At 45.0% G+C, this 21,686-nt stretch overlaps 1 protein-coding gene across 3 annotated transcripts in view; it reads right to left on the reverse strand.

Annotated features, from left to right (window-relative positions):
• The window catches only part of ACACA (acetyl-CoA carboxylase alpha), a 932,629-nt gene that overhangs the window by 793,584 nt on the left and 117,359 nt on the right, over positions 1-21,686 (reverse strand). For all 3 annotated transcript variants that reach the window (XM_044288111.1, XM_044288112.1, XM_044288113.1), the window contains exons 13-15: positions 9,528-9,691; positions 4,933-5,083; positions 3,941-4,044 (exon numbers count right to left, since the gene is read on the reverse strand). In XM_044288111.1, the coding sequence (XP_044144046.1) occupies positions 3,941-4,044; positions 4,933-5,083; positions 9,528-9,691 (419 nt within the window). The remainder of the gene's footprint in view (positions 1-3,940; positions 4,045-4,932; positions 5,084-9,527; positions 9,692-21,686) is intronic.

Here is a 21,686-nt window from a genome sequence, read left to right on the forward strand (position 1 = left end):
GTTAAAGGAAATGTGTGATCAAAAATTGTATCTGCCAGTTAAAACAAGATAGCAACACATATAGGGGGTCATTTATTAAGACCTAAGTTTTAGACGGCAGTCTTAATATCCCTTTAGCAGGCAGTGGATGAGCCAAATTTATGTAGAGGCACAGGCCTTTACATAACTTTGGTATAGGGCTGCAACAATTAATCGATGTAATCGATAATCGATAACTGGATTCGTTGTCGACGAATCCAGTTATCGATTAATCGCCGATTCGTTGCTATGCGGGCGGGCGGTCACTGCATCTTTATTTTACCTTTTACAAAAAGACGCTCCAGTAACCGGCAGAGCGGACGGCGGCGTAACGTCACTTACTCACGTGACGCACCTGCTCCGCCTCCTTCATTCATAAAGTGGGCGGAGCAGGTGCGTCACGTGAGTAAGTGACGTTACGCCGCCGTCCGCTCTGCCAGTTACTGGAGGGTCATTGTAAGGTAAAATAAAGATGCAGTGATTAGTCCGACTAAGCAGCGGGGCCGGGGCTGTTATGGGGAGGGGGGTCTGTGTATGGCACTGCTATGGGGAGGGGATCTGTGCACTGTTATGCCCATAACAGCGCCACCCACAGATCCCCCTCTCCATAACAGCGCCACCCACAGATCCCCCTCTCCATAACAGCGCCACCCACAGATCCCCCTCTCCATAACAGCGCCACCCACAGATCCCCCTCTCCATAACAGCGCCACCCACAGATCCCCCTCTCCATAACAGCGCCACCCACAGATCCCCCTCTCCATAACAGCGCCACCCACAGATCCCCCTCTCCATAACAGCGCCACCCACAGATCCCCCTCTCCATAACAGCGCCACCCACAGATCCCCCTCTCCATAACAGCGCCACCCACAGATCCCCCTCTCCATAACAGCGCCACCCACAGATCCCCCTCTCCATAACAGCGCCACCCACAGATCCCCCTCTCCATAACCGCGCCACCCACAGATCCCCCTCTCCATAACAGCGCCACCCACAGATCCCCCTCTCCATAACAGCGCCACCCACAGATCCCCCTCTCCATAACAGCGCCACCCACAGATCCCCCTCTCCATAACAGCGCCACCCACAGATCCCCCTCTCCATAACAGCGCCACCCACAGATCAACCTCTCCATAACAGCACCACCCACAGATCCCCCTCTCCATAACAGCGCCACCCACAGATCCCCCTCTCCATAACAGCGCCATCCACAGATCCTCCCCATAATAGTGTCGTCCACAGATACCCCATAATAGTGTTGTCCACAGATACCCCATAATAGTGTCGTCCACAATTTGTTTTAATATGGCCTTTGAACATAATTTTTCAAGTAAAATCATATAAACCTCTTTGTTTTGTAATTTTGTCGTTTTTCCCGATTAATCGTAGAAATTAATCGGCAACTAATCGATTATTCAAATAATCGTTAGCTGCAGCCCTACTTTGGTATATCCACTGTCCGTCTAAATGTACGCCAGCTCCCTTGCTGGTGTAGAATTAGACAATTTTCTACGGCAACCAAGTGTGCAAAATGATAACCGAGACTGGCCTGCCGGTCCACCCCCTTCCCTGCCCACGCCATGCCCCATTTTAGACCTGATGTGAGCAGGGTAAACTCACAGATTGCAATCTGCTACAGACATACGCCAAAAAGTGACATATCTGTTCGTAAATGACCCCCATAGTTTATTTATAAACTCTTTATTTTCCGATTACAGATTTAGGGCTCATGCACATGACCGTATGTATTTTGCAGTCTGCAAAACATGGATCCGCAAAAAATATGGACGTCCGTGTGCATTCCGTATTTTGCAGAACAGAACAGCTGGCCCATAATAGAAAAGTCCTATCCTTGCCCGTAAAGCACATGTTCTATTTTTTTGCAGAATGGACATACAGAAACGCAATGCACACAGAGTAACTTCCGTTTTGTTTTTTCAAATGATTTTGCATATGGTTGTGTGCATGAGCCCTAAGGCTGCTTTCACACTAGCGTTCGGGTGTCCGCTTGTGAGCTCCGTTTGAAGGGGCTCACGAGCGGACCCGAACGCAGCCGTCCAGCCCTGATGCAGTCTGAATGGAGCGGATCCGCTCAGACTGCATCAGTCTGGCGGCGTTCAGCCTCCGCTCCGCTCGCCTCCGCACGGACAGGCGGACAGCTGAACGCTGCTTGCAGCGTTCGGGTGTCCGCCTGGCCGTGCGGAGGCGTGCGGATCCGTTCAGACTTACAATGTAAGTCAATGGGAACGGATCCGCTTGAAGATGTCACCATATGGCTCAATCTTCAAGCGGATCCGTCCCCCATTGACTTTACATTGAAAGTCTGAACGGATCCGCGCAGGCTACTTGCGCACTTGCGAATTTTTTTAAAGTTATTAATGCAGACGGATCCGTACTGAACGGAGCCTCCGTCTGCATTAATATGAGCGGATCCGTTCAGAACGGATCCGCCCGAACGCTAGTGTGAAAGTAGCCTTATTCTGTTAACTGAACATTATCACCATGAGCCATAGACACAATGGTCAGGAGGGGACCTCATTTACTTCTATAGAAGAGTTTTCTGGGCAAGCTCTGTGGCCTGTGCAGAGGTCATTGTACAAGGAAAGAATAGATAAGCTTTGACAATCACCTATTGTGAATGGTGTATCCTGTCTTATCTGTCATTCTAATCCTGCCTGTAATGATATCACCTTTATGTACAGATAAGCAGTTAAGTGCAGTAAAGTGATCTGTACAGACCAATAAGTGGCACCTATTGTTAGGCTGTGCTAGTGTGAAAATTACAGGATTTTATGTTTTTTGTTCAAGTATAAATATTGATATGGAAAATGAAAAGTATGAAAAATTCTTTAAATCTCATTTTTTATGTTTAACATATTTAAAGGGTTTCTGTCACCAAATTTAACCCTATTAAGGGTCAGATAATGTCAGCTAAACCTCACTAGCCTATTCCTACTTTTATCTATACCCCCGTTACGCCAGAAATCTAACTTTTACAATATGTTAATTACCCTCTAGGAGCAGGGAAGGGGTGGGGGGGGGCGTTGTTCCTGCTCCTAGAGGCTCCGTTCTCCCACCTTTGTCACCTCCCTCCAAGTCCCGATCGTCTACGCCGAATGCTGAACGGCGAGAGATTTCACCAGAGCACAGGGCTGGCAGACAGATGCGAGCACTGCCTGGCCCTGTCAATCAGGACTTGGTGGGAGGCAACAAAAAGGTGGGAGAACGGAGCCTCTAGGAGCTCTTAGGGGCTAATTAGCATATTGTAAAAATTAGATTTCTGGCATAACGGGGGCATAGATAAAAGTAGTAATAGGCTAGTGAGGTTTAGCTGACATTGGCACATCGCTAATGTCAAATCTGGTGACAGAAACTTTTTAAATAATACCACGTTGTACGGGTCATCTAATAACCCTTATCTCTAAATTGCTAATAGCTCAAAAACAATTATTTAAGCCACATTCTTATCGGTAAGATTAGAATTGAGATATGAGTGTTTATAAGATCAGATATAAGGAACACAGTAAAAACACATAGCATGCTACTAGAGAATCTCAAGGATGTGCATAAAAAGGGGCTATTTTTTTATAAAGAACAAGTAGCTCAAAATGTGTACAATGCAAAAACACAAAAAAAAATAAAAATAAGTGTATATAGTAATATATTTAAATGATAAAGGTGTCTCAATGTCCCACTGTAAGCCCAGAAACCTCCAGTCAGGTGTTTGCAGATAGCTGGTGATCTGCAGCAGTGTCCTTTGACGTCCATGGGGTGGTTTCAGATATATTGCTTTTTTACAAATATCACTTGGCTTTGTTGTTTTACTTTAAGACGACTTTTTAGAATTACATTTATCTTAGACTCCACTGCTAATGTATTTTCTTCATTTGTATTATTCTATTCAAGGTGTTCAAAATGTACCTTTCCAATGAGTGCAGGAAGTTGGAGACACTATTTCTAAGGTTCACATCAGCCACATGCAATGCTCCACATACAACTCCAAGCATTGTGTCTGGACGTTCAGCCTAGGAAACCAATATTGAATGAGAATGTTTAAGACATGCTATGTTCTGTCCAAGTCTATCACTGCAAAATATTGGACAAATGCAAATCGAAATAGGTTTTAGAATCAGGCCAGCTTTATACTGTACAGAACAAAAGATCACATTACAAAGTTATAAAAAAAAAAATAATCTAATGTGGTTTTCCTGGGATCATCAAAAATTTTACCAAAGAAGGAGGGGATGCCAGAAAAACAACACTACCACTAGTGTTTTCATGCTGTATACGGCTGAGGGTAAGGACGCAATGCCATGATCACATGGTTAGCTGGGCAAATTATTGCTGCTGGACATTAAACAAACACCAACAGGGACAACCAGAGCGGTGGCACTGGAACAGCAGAGGAATTTTCAGGTGAGTAATGGGTTTTTAATCATTTTGTGGCATTCCCATCTCCTTGGCCAAATTGTTGCTTATCTTGTAAAAACCCTTCGACCTATAATGAAAATGGGGGCATGCGCATGTTCACTTCCTTCAGCTCTATGGAATTTGCCAGAGATAGCCAAGCGCTTCTACTCAGCTACCTCCGCAGTCCCATTAAGTTGAATGATGCTAGGAACACGCATGAGGGTCCGCTGCTCCATTCAAACAGGGAGCATGCCTCAGTGGTCAAAGCCCCAGCGATAAGAGATTTATCCTCTACGCTCTTGTCTTAACTGCACGCCAATGAGTCCCCATATTCATTTAAAATAAGTCTTGGGCTCTTTTCACATCCTTGTTTTGATCCTATTTATAATTCTTACCATCGAAGATGACCATCAAGCATCAAATGTGTAAGTGAGCAGAGCCATGTTAATTAATTTATGATAGCAATCAAAAAGGCAAACAAAATCCCTTAAAAATGCTATTACCTGCACTTTTTCAGAGATCAGTCTGTCCAGCCAGCCTGTGTCGATTCTATTCTGCTGAAAGCTATCAGTCTCAAGAAGTTTTATCAAATACTCCACCGTTGTTCGAAAATCTCCACGAATGGACAATTCCTTTAGCGCAACCACCATATTACTGAATAAGAAAGGGGATTTTTAAACACAACTCTCATAGTAAAGCATTACTGTCTGCCAACTACCTGAACAGCTAGTTTCACATGATGTCAGGTGATTTGTATTCCATCCTGCAATAGGACAGTGATTCCTTTAAGGGTCCAGTCACACGTCCATATGTGTTTTGTGGATCTGCAAAACACAGACACCTGCAATGTGCGTTCTGCATTTTGCGGACCGCACATCGCCAGCACTCTCAAAGAAAATGCCTCTTCTTGTCCACAATTGCGGACAAGAATAGGATATGGTCAATTTTTTTGTGGAACTAAAGTACAGATCCGTAAGTGCGGATCCGCTGATGCGAACAGCACATTCCGGCCCTATTGAAAATGAATAGGTCCGCACCTGTTTCGCAAAATTGCGGAACGGATGTGGACCTATTTTGCGGACGTGTGAATAGACCCTAAAGGGAATAAGTCCTCAGTTTTCTGCTGCTCTCACTTTTAATACCTAACAACTCCAGTGCACGCCAATGAGTCCCCATATTCATAAGCTCACGGCTCTTCCCACCTACCTGCCTCTGACTTAGGCCTCATGCACATGACCGTCTTTGTGGTCCGCATCCGAGCCACATTTTTTGCGCCTCAGGTGCGGACCCTCCGTCTGCTATCCGCATCCATTGCACCGTTCTGTGGCCCCGCCCAAAAAATATAGCATGTCCTATTCTTGTCCGTTTTGCAGACAAGAAAAGACTTTACTACAATGGGTCGCTGGTTCCACAAACTGCGGAAGGCACACGGGCGGCTTCTGTTTTTAGCTGATCAACTGTTTGCGGACCGCAAAAAATGGCATGGTCGTGTGCATGAGGCCTAACAGTTTTTTCCATATAAAATCAGCAGCAGGTGAGTGGGGAAAGACATGACCTCATGAATATTTAGAACTCATTATGCACTGGAGATGTTAAATACAAGATTCTGTCACCCCACTAAACAAATTAATTTTTTTATTGGGTACTTCTAATCCCTATTCTGCTATATAGCTATACATTATGTTATTAATCATTTTCGTTCTACTTGCTGGTAGACAGGTAATTTGCATATTATAAAAGTATGTTTTTTGACATATCTACAGAACGAAAATTATTAATAACATAATGTATAGCTATATCGCAGGATAGGGATTATAAGTACCCAAAAAAAAAAAAATTGTTTAGTGGGGTGACAGAAGCCCTTTAATTAAAGAAAGTGACCCAGCATTTTGGAAAGGGGATCTGCCATTAGTTTATGTTGCCCTTAGTTAGGACTCCATAAAACTGGTGACAGATTCTCTTTATTATACCCCATTCTAAGCCTCTGTTCATATTGCCACCAGATGCTCAGTTCAAAGACTCAGTCAGCAGTTTTGGCAAAATTTACTGAAACAATGACAGACCCCATTATCAGTCAAAGAGATATGCTGGGCACCAATGGCATTGGTCAGAAGACTGATCAGGCAGAACCATTGTGGCTTCTGTAACAACGGAAGAAAAACAGTGCTAATTCATAAAAAAAAAGTAAATACTGTATGTTAAGGAAGTTTCTGCGTACACATTTTAATTAGATTTTCCAAATTGATCAAATAAATCACAATAACATTACAGACTCCAACTGGAGTGACAAAAATAAGGCTTCAATAAAGCACACCCACACACACCAAATACACCAGATCAACTCGCAGTAACCTCAAACTCTTCCAGTTTACGTATAAAAGCCTATATGTAATAGAAGAATACAAGGCATTTCATGTTCAAATCAAAAGTACACTGAAGAAGTATCTGTGTAGCTGTGTAGAAACAATTCCACACATTCTGAAATTCTTTGAGGCACATAAGAGTTTACAATATTTTTCAGCAAAGTTAGGCCTCATGCACACGACCGTTGTGTGCATCCGTGGCCGTTGTCCGTTTTTTTTCACTGACCCATTGACTTTCAATGGGTCCGTGGAAAAATCGGAAAATGCACTGTTTGGCAGCCGCATCCGTGATCCGTGTTTCCTAGCCGGGAAAAAAATATGACCTGTCCTATTTTTTTCACGGCCAACGGTTCACGGACCCATGCAAGTCAATGGGTCTGTGAAAAATCACGGATGCACACAAGATTGTCATCCGTGTCCGTGATCCGTGTCCGTGATCCGTGTCCGTTTTTTCCTATCATTTCAATGGCAAACTTGACTTAGATTTTTTTTTTCATTTTTCATGTCCGTGGATCCTCCAAAAAACAAGGAAGACCCACGGACGAAAAAACGGTCACGGATCACGGACCTACGGACCCCGTTTTTGCGGACCTTAAAAAAAACGGTCGTGTGCATGAGGCCTTAAACTGATCCTCTAACTTTCATACCATGACAACTTTCTGCCACAGAAAAGGTCCAAGTGAGAGGACAGCATAGTTTATAAGCCTTGTGCAAGTTAATCTCCATAGGAGGAGTCTTGCAAGTAGAAACTTCTGTTTCACATGGTATTGATGACAGGTGCAAAACACAGACAGAAGTTCCCTGTGCAAGAAGTTTATTTGCCCCTTACTCGTCAATACCTCATAATAGAGCAATCCATATGTCTCGGCAGCAATCACGCAGTATATTTAAGCAATGACTTTCATTAACTCAGTCCCTTAAATGGGTTCTGCACTTTCATTTAACTGATGATCTATCCTCTAATCCCCGTTTCTCCCATAGAAGTTAATGGGAGCGTGCCGCGCATGCGTGGCCCATGCTCCCATTCATTTCTATGGGGCAGATTTTTGGCTGCCCCATAAAAATGAATAGGGGGCAGTTGCGCACGCGCAGTGCGCTCTCCTTCACTTTCGGGGCTCCGTTCGATGAGAAAACCCCTTTAATACCTAGCTTCTATAGGAAAATACTCACACAGACTTCATCTCTTTCTCTCCTCATTATAGCAGCAGTGGTTACAATAAAGAAATAATAATTACTTTGTTACAAACTATCGGAACAGCGGATGTGAACCCACTGTGCCACTGACTAGCAATACTCCAGAGGGGCGTGACTAAGCAACTAACCCGGATTTCACTAGAGCCTCAGATAATGAGGATAGGTTTGAGCGTCAGTAGTTGTCTACTCTGGAGCCTAAACCAGTCAATGACAGCTAGTCCAAGCAGACCAGGAGATACCTGCAAAGCTACCGACAGTATAGACATAGTAAACTAGGCAGGGTCATGACCAGGAGCAACAACACAGGAACCACAGGATGATGCAGAGAGCAAAAAGTCAAAGCAGGCGGCACAGGAGCAATGTAAGACAATCCGGATCGGCAACAGGAGAGGCGATGCAAGCAGGCGGGGATAGGATATAAACAAAGTTCAGGAACGAAGCACGAAGTCAGGAACACGAGTGGTAAGCAAGCTCTTTAGCACAAGATTAAGACCTTGACACTGAGGAGTCTGGCTAGAGGGCTGAGCTACTAAAGTACCTGCAGGAGAGCCAGGATAGGTTAAAGGGATTCTGTCACCTCCCCCAACCCAAAATCGGATTTTAAAGCAGTCATGCAGCACAGCTTACCTTGAATAGGCTGTGCTCTTCTATCTTGTAATCCGTCCAGTAGTTTATGAGAAAATCGACTTTTATGATTATGCAAATTAGCCCTAAAGGTGCCCAGAGGGGTGTTTTGTTTCCCTTAGTGTGCCCAGTAACGCCCCTCTTACAGTGCCCAGCCCGCCTTCCTTCCGACTGCCTAACCTCCCACAGCCTCTCATCCCTCTCCTCCCCCTCCCTGACGGCCGAACGAACTCTCGCACAGGCGCAGTACCCACTGAGGGCTGCTCCAGTGCGATCTGCAGGAGACTGAGGGCAGGAGCTTCATCCTCGTCACTGTCAGTCTCCTGCAGATCGCACTGGCGCAGCGCTCAGTGGGTACTGCGCCTGTGCGTGAGTTCGTTCGGCCGTGAGGGAGGGGGAGGAGAGGGATGAGAGGCTGTGGGAGGTTAGGCAGTCGGAAGGAAGGCGGGCTGGGCACTGTAAGAGGGGGCGTTACTGGGCACACTAAGGGGAACAAAACGGCCCTCTGGGCACCTTCAGGGCTAATTTGCATAATCATAAAAGTCGATTTTCTCATAAACTACTGGACGGATTACAAGATAGAAGAGCACAGCCTATTCAAGGTAAGCTGTGCTGCATGACTGCTTTAAAATCCGATTTTGGGTTAGGGGAGGTGACAGAATCCCTTTAACAAGATCACCTGACAAAACTCAGCCCCACCCAGGGAGTGATGCGTACTGCCACAACCGAAGCAGAGTTCAAGCAGTGTTAAGGTTGAATGGAAGTTGTGGAGCGGAATCTTCAAAGGTAATACTAACCACACAGGCAGAACCCAAAGCTGCAGAAGAGACAGGGAAGTACACAGGGAAGTCGCACAGAGGACGCTGTTACACAAACAAAAAACAAAAACAAAAAAACACACACCAACAAAAACTTACGAAATGGCTTCTTCTCTGTTTTCTCCCCAGGAAAAACAGTGGCCAAATTGAGAATCTGCAAACTCATGGAGACCTCCTGCAGCAGCAACACTAAAGTAGCCCCAGACATTCTTGTTGCTGCGGAAATTTAGTTCCTGAACAGTTCCAGAGCTAGGTTTGAAACCCTCGGGGAGAAATAAAACAGTTGTGAGAAGTATAAATAAAAATAGTGGCGACACTAGATAAGAACAGTGGTATGAAGCTATATAAATACAAATTATAAGTATACAACTATATTGCATAAACACAAAAAAAATTCTCATAAACTGTGATGTTATATTAGAATATTTTTATGGCATTTTCTTATTATTTAGCGTTTGGCTAAGGGTACTTTCACACTTGCGTGAAATCTGTATGCAAACGGATATCATCTTTGTAGACTTATCCGTCTGACAAATGCATTGAAATACTGGATCCGTCTCTCCAGTGTCATCTGGAAAAGCTGACCCGGTATTAATTATTTTCAAATTTTTAAAGGTATGCGCATGTGCAGACCGGAAGACCGGATCAGTCAATGCGGCAATTTTAATGCCGGATCCAACACTAATACATTTTGATTGCCGGCAAGTGTTCCAGAATTTTGGACGGAGAAAATACTGCAGCATGCTGCGGTATATTTTCTCTGGCCAAATACCCGTAAGAGGGACTAAACGGATGCATCCTGAATGGAATGCTCCCCATTCAGAATGCATTAGGATTAAACATCAGTTTTTTCACGGTATTGAGCCCCTAGGATGGAACTCAATACTGGAAAATAATAACACAAAATGTTAAAGTACCCTAATTTAATTTTTTTTGGACCAAGTATGCTCACTATCATGTAGAAGTGAATAAGAATTCCGTGTAGATGCTAGGGATCGACCGATATTGATTTTTTAGGGCAGATACCGATAATTTGTGAACTTTCAGGCCAATAGCCGATAATTTATACCGATATTCTGGGAATTTTCATTTTTTTTTTTAAATAAAAAATTCCTACACAAATCTGCTGAAAATGAAGGTTTATTGTTAATGTGTAGTTTTTTTTGTAACTCTTTCTTTTTCATTTATACTTAATATTTTGGTGTTTTATTTTTGTAACTTTTTTTTTTGTTTGTTTGTTTTTATACTAACTTTTAGCCCCCTTAGGGACTAGAAACCTTGTCCTATTCACCCTGATAGAGATCTATCAGGGTGAATAGGAGCTCACACTGTCCCTGCTGCTCTGTGCTTTGTGCACACAGCAGCATGGAGCTTACCATGGCAGCCAGGGCTTCAATAGCGTCCTGGCTGCCATGGTAACCGATCGGAGCCCCAGCATTACACTGCTGGGGCTCCGATTGGAGGAGCAGGGGAGAGGGGATCCTGTGGAGGGGCGCACTGCGCCACCAATGTTTTTAATACTGGGGTGGGGGGCGCACTGCGCCACCAATGCTTAATACTGGGGGGGGCATGGGGGGGCGCACTGCGCCACCAATGCTTAATACTGGGGGGGGGGCGCACTGCGCCACCAATGTCGAATACTGGGGTTGGGGGGGGGCGCAGAACTGCACCACCAATGTCTAATACTTGGCTAGGGGGGGCGCACTGCGCCACCAATGAAGCTTAATCTCTCATTTATTCATATACAGGAGGCGGGAGCTGGCTGCAGAATCACATAGCCGGCTCCCGACCTCTATGAGCAGTAGCTGCGATCCGCAGCACCTGAGGGGTTAACTACCGCAGATCGCAGCTATTGCTCATAGAGGTCGGGAGCCGGCTATGTGATTCTGCAGCTCCCGCCTCCTGTATATGAATAAATGAGAGATTAAGCTTCATTGGTGGCGCAGTGGCCACAGCCCCTCCCCTTCTCTTGTCCCCTGTCCTTTCATTGGCGGCAGCGGCAGCAGCAGCACAGGGGGAGGAGACACTGCTTCCTTCTCCCCTGTGCTGCTAAGGGGAACACGGAGAGTGCTTTCAGCAGCGCGATCTGTGTTCCCCATACGCTATAGGAATATCGGCAAAATAGATGCAGATACAGATAGCGTTCAAAATCCTCAATATCGGCCGATAATATTGGTAAATCCGATAATCGGTCGATCCCTAGTAGATGCATTAAAGTAAAGAAAAAAAATGTGGTCATACACACAACCTTTAGTTACTCTTCCAAATTAGTATTACACTCACCGGCAATCCAGTTACCTGGAAGTCTCCATGAGAGCACATCAGAGATGGACTTCCTCTGGTAGGACAGGAGAACACACAGAGGTTAATAACCTCACCCATTCCCCTCATTGCCAAAGTATTTTAACGGAAACCAGGATAAAGGGTAGAACCAAAAAGAATATTATAGAATAGAAAAGGGCGGGAAATATGTGCGGTCATGGAGACTTCCAGGAAACCGGATTACTAGTGAGTGCAATACTCATTTCCCCAGTCGTCTCCATGACAGCACATCAGATAACTAACAAAGTGAAACAAACTCACGGAGCGACTACCGCACCCAGGACCTTAAGGCCATCTTCTCATTGGCAAATACATCAAGTCTATAATGTTTAGTAAAATTATGGGCCCTCTTCCAAGTAGCCGCCCAGTAAATCTGCTCTAAGGGGGCAGAGGCCCTTTCAGCCCAGGAGTTAGACACTGTTCTTACCGAATTGGCTCTGAGAGAATGAGGCGGCTCTTTACCAGAGGCTCTATATGCTTCCATAATAGCACTCCTTATCCACCGGAATATGGAGCTCTTAGCTGCTTTCCTGCCTCTATTAGGGCCAAAAAACTGTGCAAATAGATTTTTGTCTATCCTCCATTCTCTGGTTCTCCATTCTCTCCATTCTCCACCTCCATTCTAGTATCTATATAATGAATTACTGCCCTTCTTACATCTAAGTTATGGAATTTTGCTTCCTGCTCATTCCTGGGGTTGGCACAGAATGAGGGAATAATATCTTGGAACCTGTGAAAGGTGGATACTACCTTTGGGAGGAAATTGGGGTCCAGCTTAAATATTAGCTTATCCTTTAGAACCCTAAGGAACGGCTCCTGGATGGATAGGGCTCGAAGCTCACTAACTCTCCTAGCAGAGGATATTGCTACCAGGAAAACAGTCTTAAGAGTAAGCCACCTGATAGACAGAATCTATAAGCTCAAACGGGGAATCTGACAAACCTAAAAGAACTGTATTCAGGTTCCACGGAGCAATCATAGTCTTCATTCTAGGCTTTAGCCGATCAGAATCCTTTAAAAACATAGAAACCCAGGGGACATTATAAAGAGTAGTGTTGTAGAGGGCACCAAGGGCAGACACCTGTACCCTTAGCGTGTTTGGGAAAGGCCCATAACCAACCCATCCTAAAGGAAATGCAGAATGAGAGGGATATTGGGAGTGGACTGGTTAAACCAGTCCCCACCCAAAGAGGTGAACCTTTTCCACACCTTAAGATATGCCCTAGAGATATTGGACTTTCTGCTGAGCATTAGGGTACCCACCAGCCTCTGAGATAACCCCAGACCTATGAGGGTGGACTGCTCAGTAACCAGGCTGATAGCTTGAGAAGCCTGGGGTTCGGATGGTTGAGTGGGCCCTACGTTAGGAGGTCCTCCACCGGGGAAAACAGGATTGGATCTTCCCGGCTGAGGGATCTCAGAAAACCGGACCAGCCCCTTCTGGGCCAAAAGGGGACCACCAGAATTTGGGTACATTCCTCGGTCTGGAATTTCTGCAGGACCTTCGGAATCATCGGAATTGGTGGAAAGACAGACAAGACCCGACATCCAATCCTGTGAAGGCATCTACCGCCATGCAGGGAGCCCTTTGGTTGAGGGAGAAGTAAGAACCTTGTGGTTTTTCTTTGAGGCAAACAGATCCAGACCCGGACTGCCCCACTAAACCTGGATCCTCCAAAAGGTTTTGTGAGAAATATGGGATTACACTTACCGGTAATAGTTTTTCCTTGAGCCTATGACAGCACCCATGGATAGCCTCCGCCCCTTTCCTCAGGACAGGAAGCACAGCCTCTTTAAAAGGGAAGTACAACCCCCATCACGCCAGTCCTATTCCAAGAACTAAGGAAACAGAAAAGACTACACCACAGGACACAATAAATCTATAATAAATCAAATTATATATATATATATATATATATATATATATATATATATATATATATAGAGAGAGAGAGAGAGAGAGAGAGATAGAAAGGAAAAATAATGGCGGCACTGGAAAAAAACAAGGAGGGTGCTAGGTCCAGGGATGTAGCAGCTTACCCAGTCTGATAAAGATGAAAAAACGGACAGCACTCCAAGTAAAAGTAAGTGGTGTTTATTCACCCATGTGGATGGCAACGTTTCGGCTCATACAAGAGCCTTTTTCAAGCAATGAACACAATACAAAATGGGGTATATATAGTCCAACCCCTATGATGTCACAGTGTAATAAATAAACAAACATCTACAATAAAGTTCCAAAAGTGCATATAAAAAGAATCAGACTGTAAATATATCAGTGTAATATGCAAAAATCAATCACTGATGTGGTAAAATACATTATAAAGTGAATGCATTATAGCATAAAAGTGCATTATAGCATAACAATATAATAATCAATCAATCACCAGGTGCACGGATGGTGGGAGGAACCAGAAGAAAAAATGATGCTGTCAAAGGGAGGGAGGAGCGACGACATACCAGGTGTTATTATCCGTGCCACACATGCCAAGTATCACCACGTCCGGATGAATTCAGTGCACAAGCGCCGAGTCGTACATGGAACATGATGTGGCTCCCTCAGATGACGTGGCCGGAGCACGCGCACACGTCTAGCGGCGCTTGGTCGGCCATCTTGAAAGAGGTACAAAAGACTCTCAAATCGAAAAAAAGGAGGGCAAACACTGAACCGCATCAGTGATGCGATATAGTGTAATGTCACCACATATGATAGCAAAGTATGTACAAGATGACCGCGGAAAAACACTTGATCAACCATCATAAAAACGGAAAAGAATAAAAATATAAATAATACCAACTGTTGTGTGTGCGCACAGCCTAGTGATAGACAGGATAGCGCAACACGGAAATATTGCCGTGTACCTAGTTGTATACCCATAAGGGACAGAGGAGAGAATGCAGCTAAGAAAGGTGCAATTCACCTCACAGACGGACCAATTGGGGCAATACCCAAAGCAAAATGCTGCGGGCATGCCACAAAAGGCCAACAATTCCCAATGGGGACACATTCAATGTAGGACACAAACAGTGAGCATAATATAACAGGCATAAAAAAGTGTACGTCATAAAGATATTTGCGTATGTGGGTGCTACGTTAGACCCCATCGCCATGCCCCTTTCTTGTTGAAAAAAACGTATCCTGAAAAAGGAAGTAGTTGTGTCTTAAGATAATCTGCTGGTAGATCAATGATAAACTGTCTAGCAGCCGGAGAGTAGGACAAGGAACCCAACATACGTTTAATGGCCTCTATACCTATATCATGGTCAATCGAGGTATATAAAGAGGTGACATCAAAAGATGCCAGACGCCCACTCTCAATTGGGGCGACGTCACCTTAACAAGTGGTAGTTACACAGATGCACATAGGATCACTAATACACCTGGTTTCTTCTCCAGCAAAGGAATTTTAAAGTATCATTGCCATTACCATTAGTTAATGAGCAGGTAGTTTGAACACAGTAATTGGAGGAGGTGGTTGCTCCATAAATAGAGATGTGGACACAATTGTATAAGGCTTTTTGTGAATGTACCAATTACTAATTGGAGATTATTGACACCAATCGTGGACGCTGTCTAAAGTACTATTGCTTTATTTTCTGACAACTGTTATGTTTATACAGTTAGTTGTTTCAATGACTCGACTGATGGAAAGCTTATTGTAATGCAACTTTATTGTATTGTGGATTACTTTGAAAACACCAATAAAAAAGATTGAAACAAAAGATGCCAGACGGACCTCATGGACACCAGCAAAATCAATCTTGTCCAACCTACACAGGAAATCCGTCGTATCCTGTATATACGACTCAGCCCCTGGAGCAAAGTCATGCATATGTCTAGAGGAGCAGTTTGCCCTGCAGTGTTATTTATGCGATGTAGGTCTCCTTTTTGGTGTTACATGGTGCACTATGAACACCATTAAGCCAATTTCTAATTTTTCTTTTTCTTTCTTTTATTCTCACAGATAAGAATGATGCTGCGGGTTGGAGAAGTGAAACGTACCCGATGTGTTCCGTATTTGCCTACATGCCTCCATTTAGTATACACGATGGCTTCTGCTTTGTTTACACTTTTTTATGCCTATTATATTATGCTCACTGTTTTGTGTTCTACATTGAATGTGTCCCCATTGGGAATTGTTGGCCTTTTGTGGCATGCCCGCAGCATTTTGCTTTGGGTATTGCCCCAATTGGTCCGTCTGTGAGGTGAATTGCACCTTTCTTAGCTGCATTCTCTCCTCTGTCCCTTATGGGTATACAACTAGGTACACAGCAATATTTCCGTGTTGCGCTATCCTGTCTATCACTAGGCTGTGCGCACACACAACAGTTGGTATTATTTATATTTTTATTCTTTTCCGTTTTTATGATGGTTGATCAAGTGTTTTTCCGCAGTCATCTTGTACATACTTTGCTATCATATGTGGTGACATTACACTATATCGCATCACTGATGCGGTTCAGTGTTTGCCCTCCTTTTTTTCGATTTGAGAGTCTTTTGTACCTCTTTCAAGATGGCCGACCAAGCGCCGCTAGACGTGTGCGCATGCTCCGGCCACGTCATCTGAGGGAGCCACATCATGTTCCCTGCGCGACTCGGCGCTTGCGCACTATATTTATCCGAACGCCGGACGTGGTGATACTTGGCATGTGTGGCACGGATAATAACACCTGGTATGTCATCGCTCCTCCCTCCCTTTAACAGCATCATTTTTTCTTCTGGTTCCTCCCACCATCCGTGCACCTGGTATTGATTGATTATTATATTGTTATGCTATAATGCACTTTTATGCTATAATGCATTCACTTTATAATGTATTTTACCACATCAGTGATTGATTTTTGCATATTACACTGATATATTTACAGATTCTTTTTATATGCACTTTATTGTAGATGTTTGTTTATTTATTACACTGTGACATCATAGGGGTTGGGCTATATATACCCCATTTTGTATTGTGTTCATTGCTTGAAAAAGGCTCTTGTATCAGCCGAAACGTTGCCATCCACATGGGTGAATAAACACCACTTACTTTTACTTGGAGTGCTGTCCGTTTATATATATATATATATATATATATATATATATTTATTTATTTTTTATCTCTAAATATAAATAGAGTATTTATACTATATCTTTATCAAAAAACCTATTTTTTTTTATAGTTTATTTTTTTTTCTTATTTTTTGGGAGGGTCCTAGGCAGGTGCTGTCATAGGCTCAAGGAAAAACAATTACCAGTAAGTGTAATCCCAAATTTCCTCCCTCGCCTATGACAGCACCCATGGATATCTAGGCGAGATTATCTAGGGTGGGACAACTGCTTGGAGGACTTTACGCCCAAACCCTAAACCCTCCTGTGAAGGAAGCTGCAGTCTATAGTGCTTAAAAAAGGCATGCAAAGAACTCCACGTAGCAGCTCTGCAAATCTGGTCAATAGAAGCAGAAGCTCTCTCTGCCCAGGATGCAGACACCGCTCTAGTTGAGTGTGCTCCAAACCTGGCAGGAGGAAGAACCCCTTTAGAGGAATATGCAAGGTAAATGGCCTGTTTAATATATCTGGCAATAGATTGTGAGGAAGCAGGGGAGCCCTTCTTCTGTCCCTGAAAGGAAACCACAAGCTTAGAGGACGACCTCCAGTCCTGAGTGGCAGAAAGGTACCGAATTAGGCACCTTCTAACATTAAGGCAATGGAATTCCCTTTCCTTCTGATTCTTTGGTGAAGGAGAAAAGGAAGGTAAAACTACATCCTGAGATCGGTGAAAGGATGACGAAACCTTTGGAAGGAAGGCAGGGTCAGGAGATAAAATAACCCTATCTTCTAAAATGCTAAGATACGGTCTCTCGATTGAGAGGGCCAATATCTCGCTCACTCAAAAAAGATAATTTATAGGTTAAGATCTTTATTGGGATATCTTCAATGGGCTCAAAGGGATCCCCAGTTAAGGCAGACAAAACTAGATTTAAATTCCAGGGAGGAACTCTGGACTTCTGGACGGGTGCAAGTTTGGAAATTGCAACGACAAATCTTTTAATCCAGGGGTGGTCTGCTAATTTATACTCAGAGAGCTCTTAAGGCAGAGATATGGACCTTCAAAGTACTAGGTCTAAGTTTTTTATTCCAGCCCTCCTGGGAGGAAGCTAAGAAATAGTGGCAACTCCGGGGGTTCTAGGACATTAACAGGCTTATTTGCAAACCTAAGGAAGGCCCTCCAAATCCTTAAATAAATCTTTGAAGTAACAGCCTTTCTACTGGACAAAAGGGTGTTTATCACCTCCCCAGAAAGACCCTTCATTTCTAGGATCTGCCTCTCAACAGCCAAGCTGTCAAGTGCAGGCTCTCTAACTGCGGATGAAGTACCGGCCCCTGCACTAGTAGCCCCGGGAAGACAGGAAGTACCCAGGGATCTGCTACCGACATCCTCCTTAGCCAGGAAAACCAGACCCTCCTGGGCCAAAAGGGGGCTATAGTAATTACTAGGGCCTTCTCCTCCCGAATTTTCTTCAGGACTCTCGGGAGTAGCTTTATAGGAGGGAAGGCGTACAGGAGGCCTACTCTCCATGATTGGGCCAATGCGTCCACCGCCGTGGGCTGCTCCGATGGAGATAGGGAGAAGAATTTCTTCACTCTTCTGCTTTCCCTTGTGGCAAAGAGATCTACCACCGGGAGACCCCATAGGGCCGCAATGTCGTTGAAGATCTGCCGATTTAGGGACCATTCCCCCTACCGAACACAATGTCTGCTCAGAAAATCTGCCATTACATTCTCCGCCCCCTTTAAGTGTACTGCCCTGATTTATGGAAGGAAATCTTCTGCCAGCTCTAAAATTTCTTTGGTCAGAGACATCAGGTCTGGGGATCTGGTCCCCCCTGACGATTGATATGAGCTACTGCCATCATGTTGTCTGAGTAGATCAAGATATTTCTGCCTTTTAAGAGGTGGAGGCTCCTCTTCAAGGCCATGATGATCGCTAGAAGTTCCTTGAAGTTGTGAGACTTGGAGACTATCTCCTGATTCCAGTGACCCTGCAGAAGTAGAGAATCTGTGTGAGCTCCCCAACCCCAAGGACTTGCATGTGTAGTCAGAGTAAGGGGATCCTTCCTTGACCAAGGGACTGCTTTTTGAAGGTTGGAAGGCAGCATCCACCATTCTAGGTCTTTTAACGTTTGAGGTGAAAGAAGAAAGAGAATCCAAGGATTGGGGATCTTTGTCCCAAACCCCCAGGATCTGCAACTGAAGTGACCTCGAGTGGAAGTGGGCCCACTCTACTCCCGGGATAGCGGCCGTCATCAGGCCTAGAACTGACATCGCTTCTCTTAAGGAGATGGAGTGGCGAGCTCTAATGTCTTGAACCCTGGAGACTAGCAGAGATATTCTTTGAGGCGGAAGAAAACACATTTGTTTCTGGGAGTCCAGGAGTAGCCCCAAAAAAGGTGCATTAACTGGCTTGGCACAAGACTGGATTTTTGGAGATTTAATTCCCAACCCAGTTTCACTAGCACCTCCCTGAACCAGGAAATCAGATTGATTAACTGGTCTGGTTCCTGAGAGAGAAGGAGAAAATCGTCTAGATAGGGAATGACAATCAAATCCATCTCCCTCAGATGAGCCATAATTTCTGCTATAATCTTTGTGAAAAGCCTGGGTGCCTGAGATAACCTAAACGGCAGGGCCTGAAATTGTACATGTAGGAGTCTGTCCGGAAACTGAACCGCTACTCTTAGGTACCTCTGGTGACTGGGATGGATTGGTACATGGTAGTAAGCGTCCCTGAGATCCAGGGTTGCCATGTAGCAGCCTGGGAATAGATTTGGAATTATAGAACTGATGGTCTCCATACGAAAATTCTCGTACACCAGGTATTTGTTGAGCAGTTTCAGGTTTATTATAGTACGGAAGGTGCCGTTTGGCTTCTTTACAAGAAAAAGCGTTGAGTAATAGCCCCTCCCGCTCTCTTGAGCTGGAACCTCCTGCAGGACCTTCTTCAACAAATCCGAAATCTCCAGACGTAACGCCTCCAGTTTCTCTGGGCTGGAGCGATAGTCCGTCAAGAAAAACCTTTCTGGAGGAGTTCTCAGGAAGTTTAAGCAATAGCCTTCGGAAAGAATTGAAAGAATCCAGGGGCTGTTCGAGATCTTCCGCCATTGCTCTATGACGAGGGAGAGCTGACCTCCAACCGGGGATCTGGCGTAATTGTTGAGGCTTTTTTGAGGCCTCTCCACCTGAAAAAAGAAAATCGCTTGTTTCTTCTGGCCGCATTACCAGATTGTCTGGGAGTTTCTCTTCTCTTAAAGTTGAATCTGGTTGTCTGAGAGCGAAAAGGTTTCTTAGGAGGCTGCTGATATATAGAGGGGAACCCCTTTTTTTGTCAGAAGCTTTCTCCAGCAAATCATCTAAGGCTGGCCCAAAGAGGAATTCACCCTGACAGGGAATGGCACACAATTTTGCTTTTGAACCCGCATCTTCTTTCCAATCCTTAAGCCAAATGGCCATCTGGGTGGAATTTGAAAGAGCAGCGGCTCTTGCTAATAGCTTCAGAGAATCTACTGAGGCATCTGCTAGAAAATCGATGGCACTATAAAGGGTTGGGAATGAGGCAAGCAACTGCTCCACAGGTGCTCCCTCAGACTCTTAATGATCTGGCCACTGAGGTGGTGGCTATAGCGGGCCTGAACGAGCCAGCCGTCGCTTCCCAGTTCTTTTTTAAATACACCTCGGCTCTTCTGTCCATCGGATCTTTAAGTGTTCCTGAGTCTTCAAACGGGAGGGCTGCCTTTTAAGAGAGCTTTGCTACTGGGGCGTCTAGTTTCGGAGCTCTATCCCAATCAGCTGAAGCCTTATCTTCAAAGGGATACTTCCGCTTTAGGGCAGATGTCACAAAAAAAATTCTGTCCGGCCTACTCCATTCATTCTTAATTACAGAAGTTATATTCTCGTGAACGTCAAAACACTTCAACCTCCTAGGACCCAGGCCCTCAAACATAGTATCTCTCATAGACTGAGGCTCTGACTGGTCATCAAGTCCCATGGTCGCCCTGACGATCCTGACTAGGGAATTAATGTTCTCTGATAGGAACAAAGGTCTCCCCGCCAATTGCTCATCTTGGGAGTGATCCGAGGACGGTAGTTCTCCCTCCGCCTCTAACCCCGATAACAACTCTTGATCACTTGAAGGGGGAATAGAGGCAGCAGCAGAAGTGCTGGGGCGATCTTCAAGCAGATTACTCAAGGACTCCTTCACTGATTCCTTGACCTCGTCCTTGATAATCTGTTTTAGGCTTGATAAGAGAGAAGGGGCCTCATCCTCCAATAATTTGCCCACGCAGGTCTGGCAGGCAGGTTTACCCCAACCGGACGGTAGCTTTCTTTTACAAATTGCGCAGCCCCGCTCCTTGGATCTTGACACCCTTCTCTCTTTGGAAGTCTAGGCACACACACACAGAATAAAAAGACTCCCATCAGGATAATGTAATATATGAAAAAATGCAGGGCATTCACCCCTCTTACCCCCACCGGTACCAAAGTTTCGTTGGTGGTTTCAGTGGGTTCAACGCGCTGTGTGGGCTCCATTTTCTGCCTCTGGCTTTCCTCCATGGAGATCACTGCAGGCCACAACACCAGCCTTCAGTGAGAGCTGGCTGGATTTGAACTTTGCCGGACGCGTACCGGCATCCTCCCCTTCCGGTCTAAGGCACGCCCCCTCCCACTGCTTGGACCGGTAGCCAAGGATCCGGCGCTAATGACGTCCGCGCCGGACCGCAGCCGCCGAACTTACGGCACGGGGACACCTAAGCAGCCTCGACGGGGGAGTGACCGGAGCGAGGGGGAGTCCAGGGATCCAGGCTCCAGCAGCGGCTTCCAAAGAAAACTTACGCCGCTCGGGTCGGCCGTCTTCTTACGGGTGAACACCAGGGGCTCCCGCAGCTCTATCT

The sequence above is a fragment of the Bufo gargarizans genome, chromosome 3 (genome assembly GCF_014858855.1).
Source record: "Bufo gargarizans isolate SCDJY-AF-19 chromosome 3, ASM1485885v1, whole genome shotgun sequence".
NCBI lineage: Eukaryota > Metazoa > Chordata > Amphibia > Anura > Bufonidae > Bufo > Bufo gargarizans.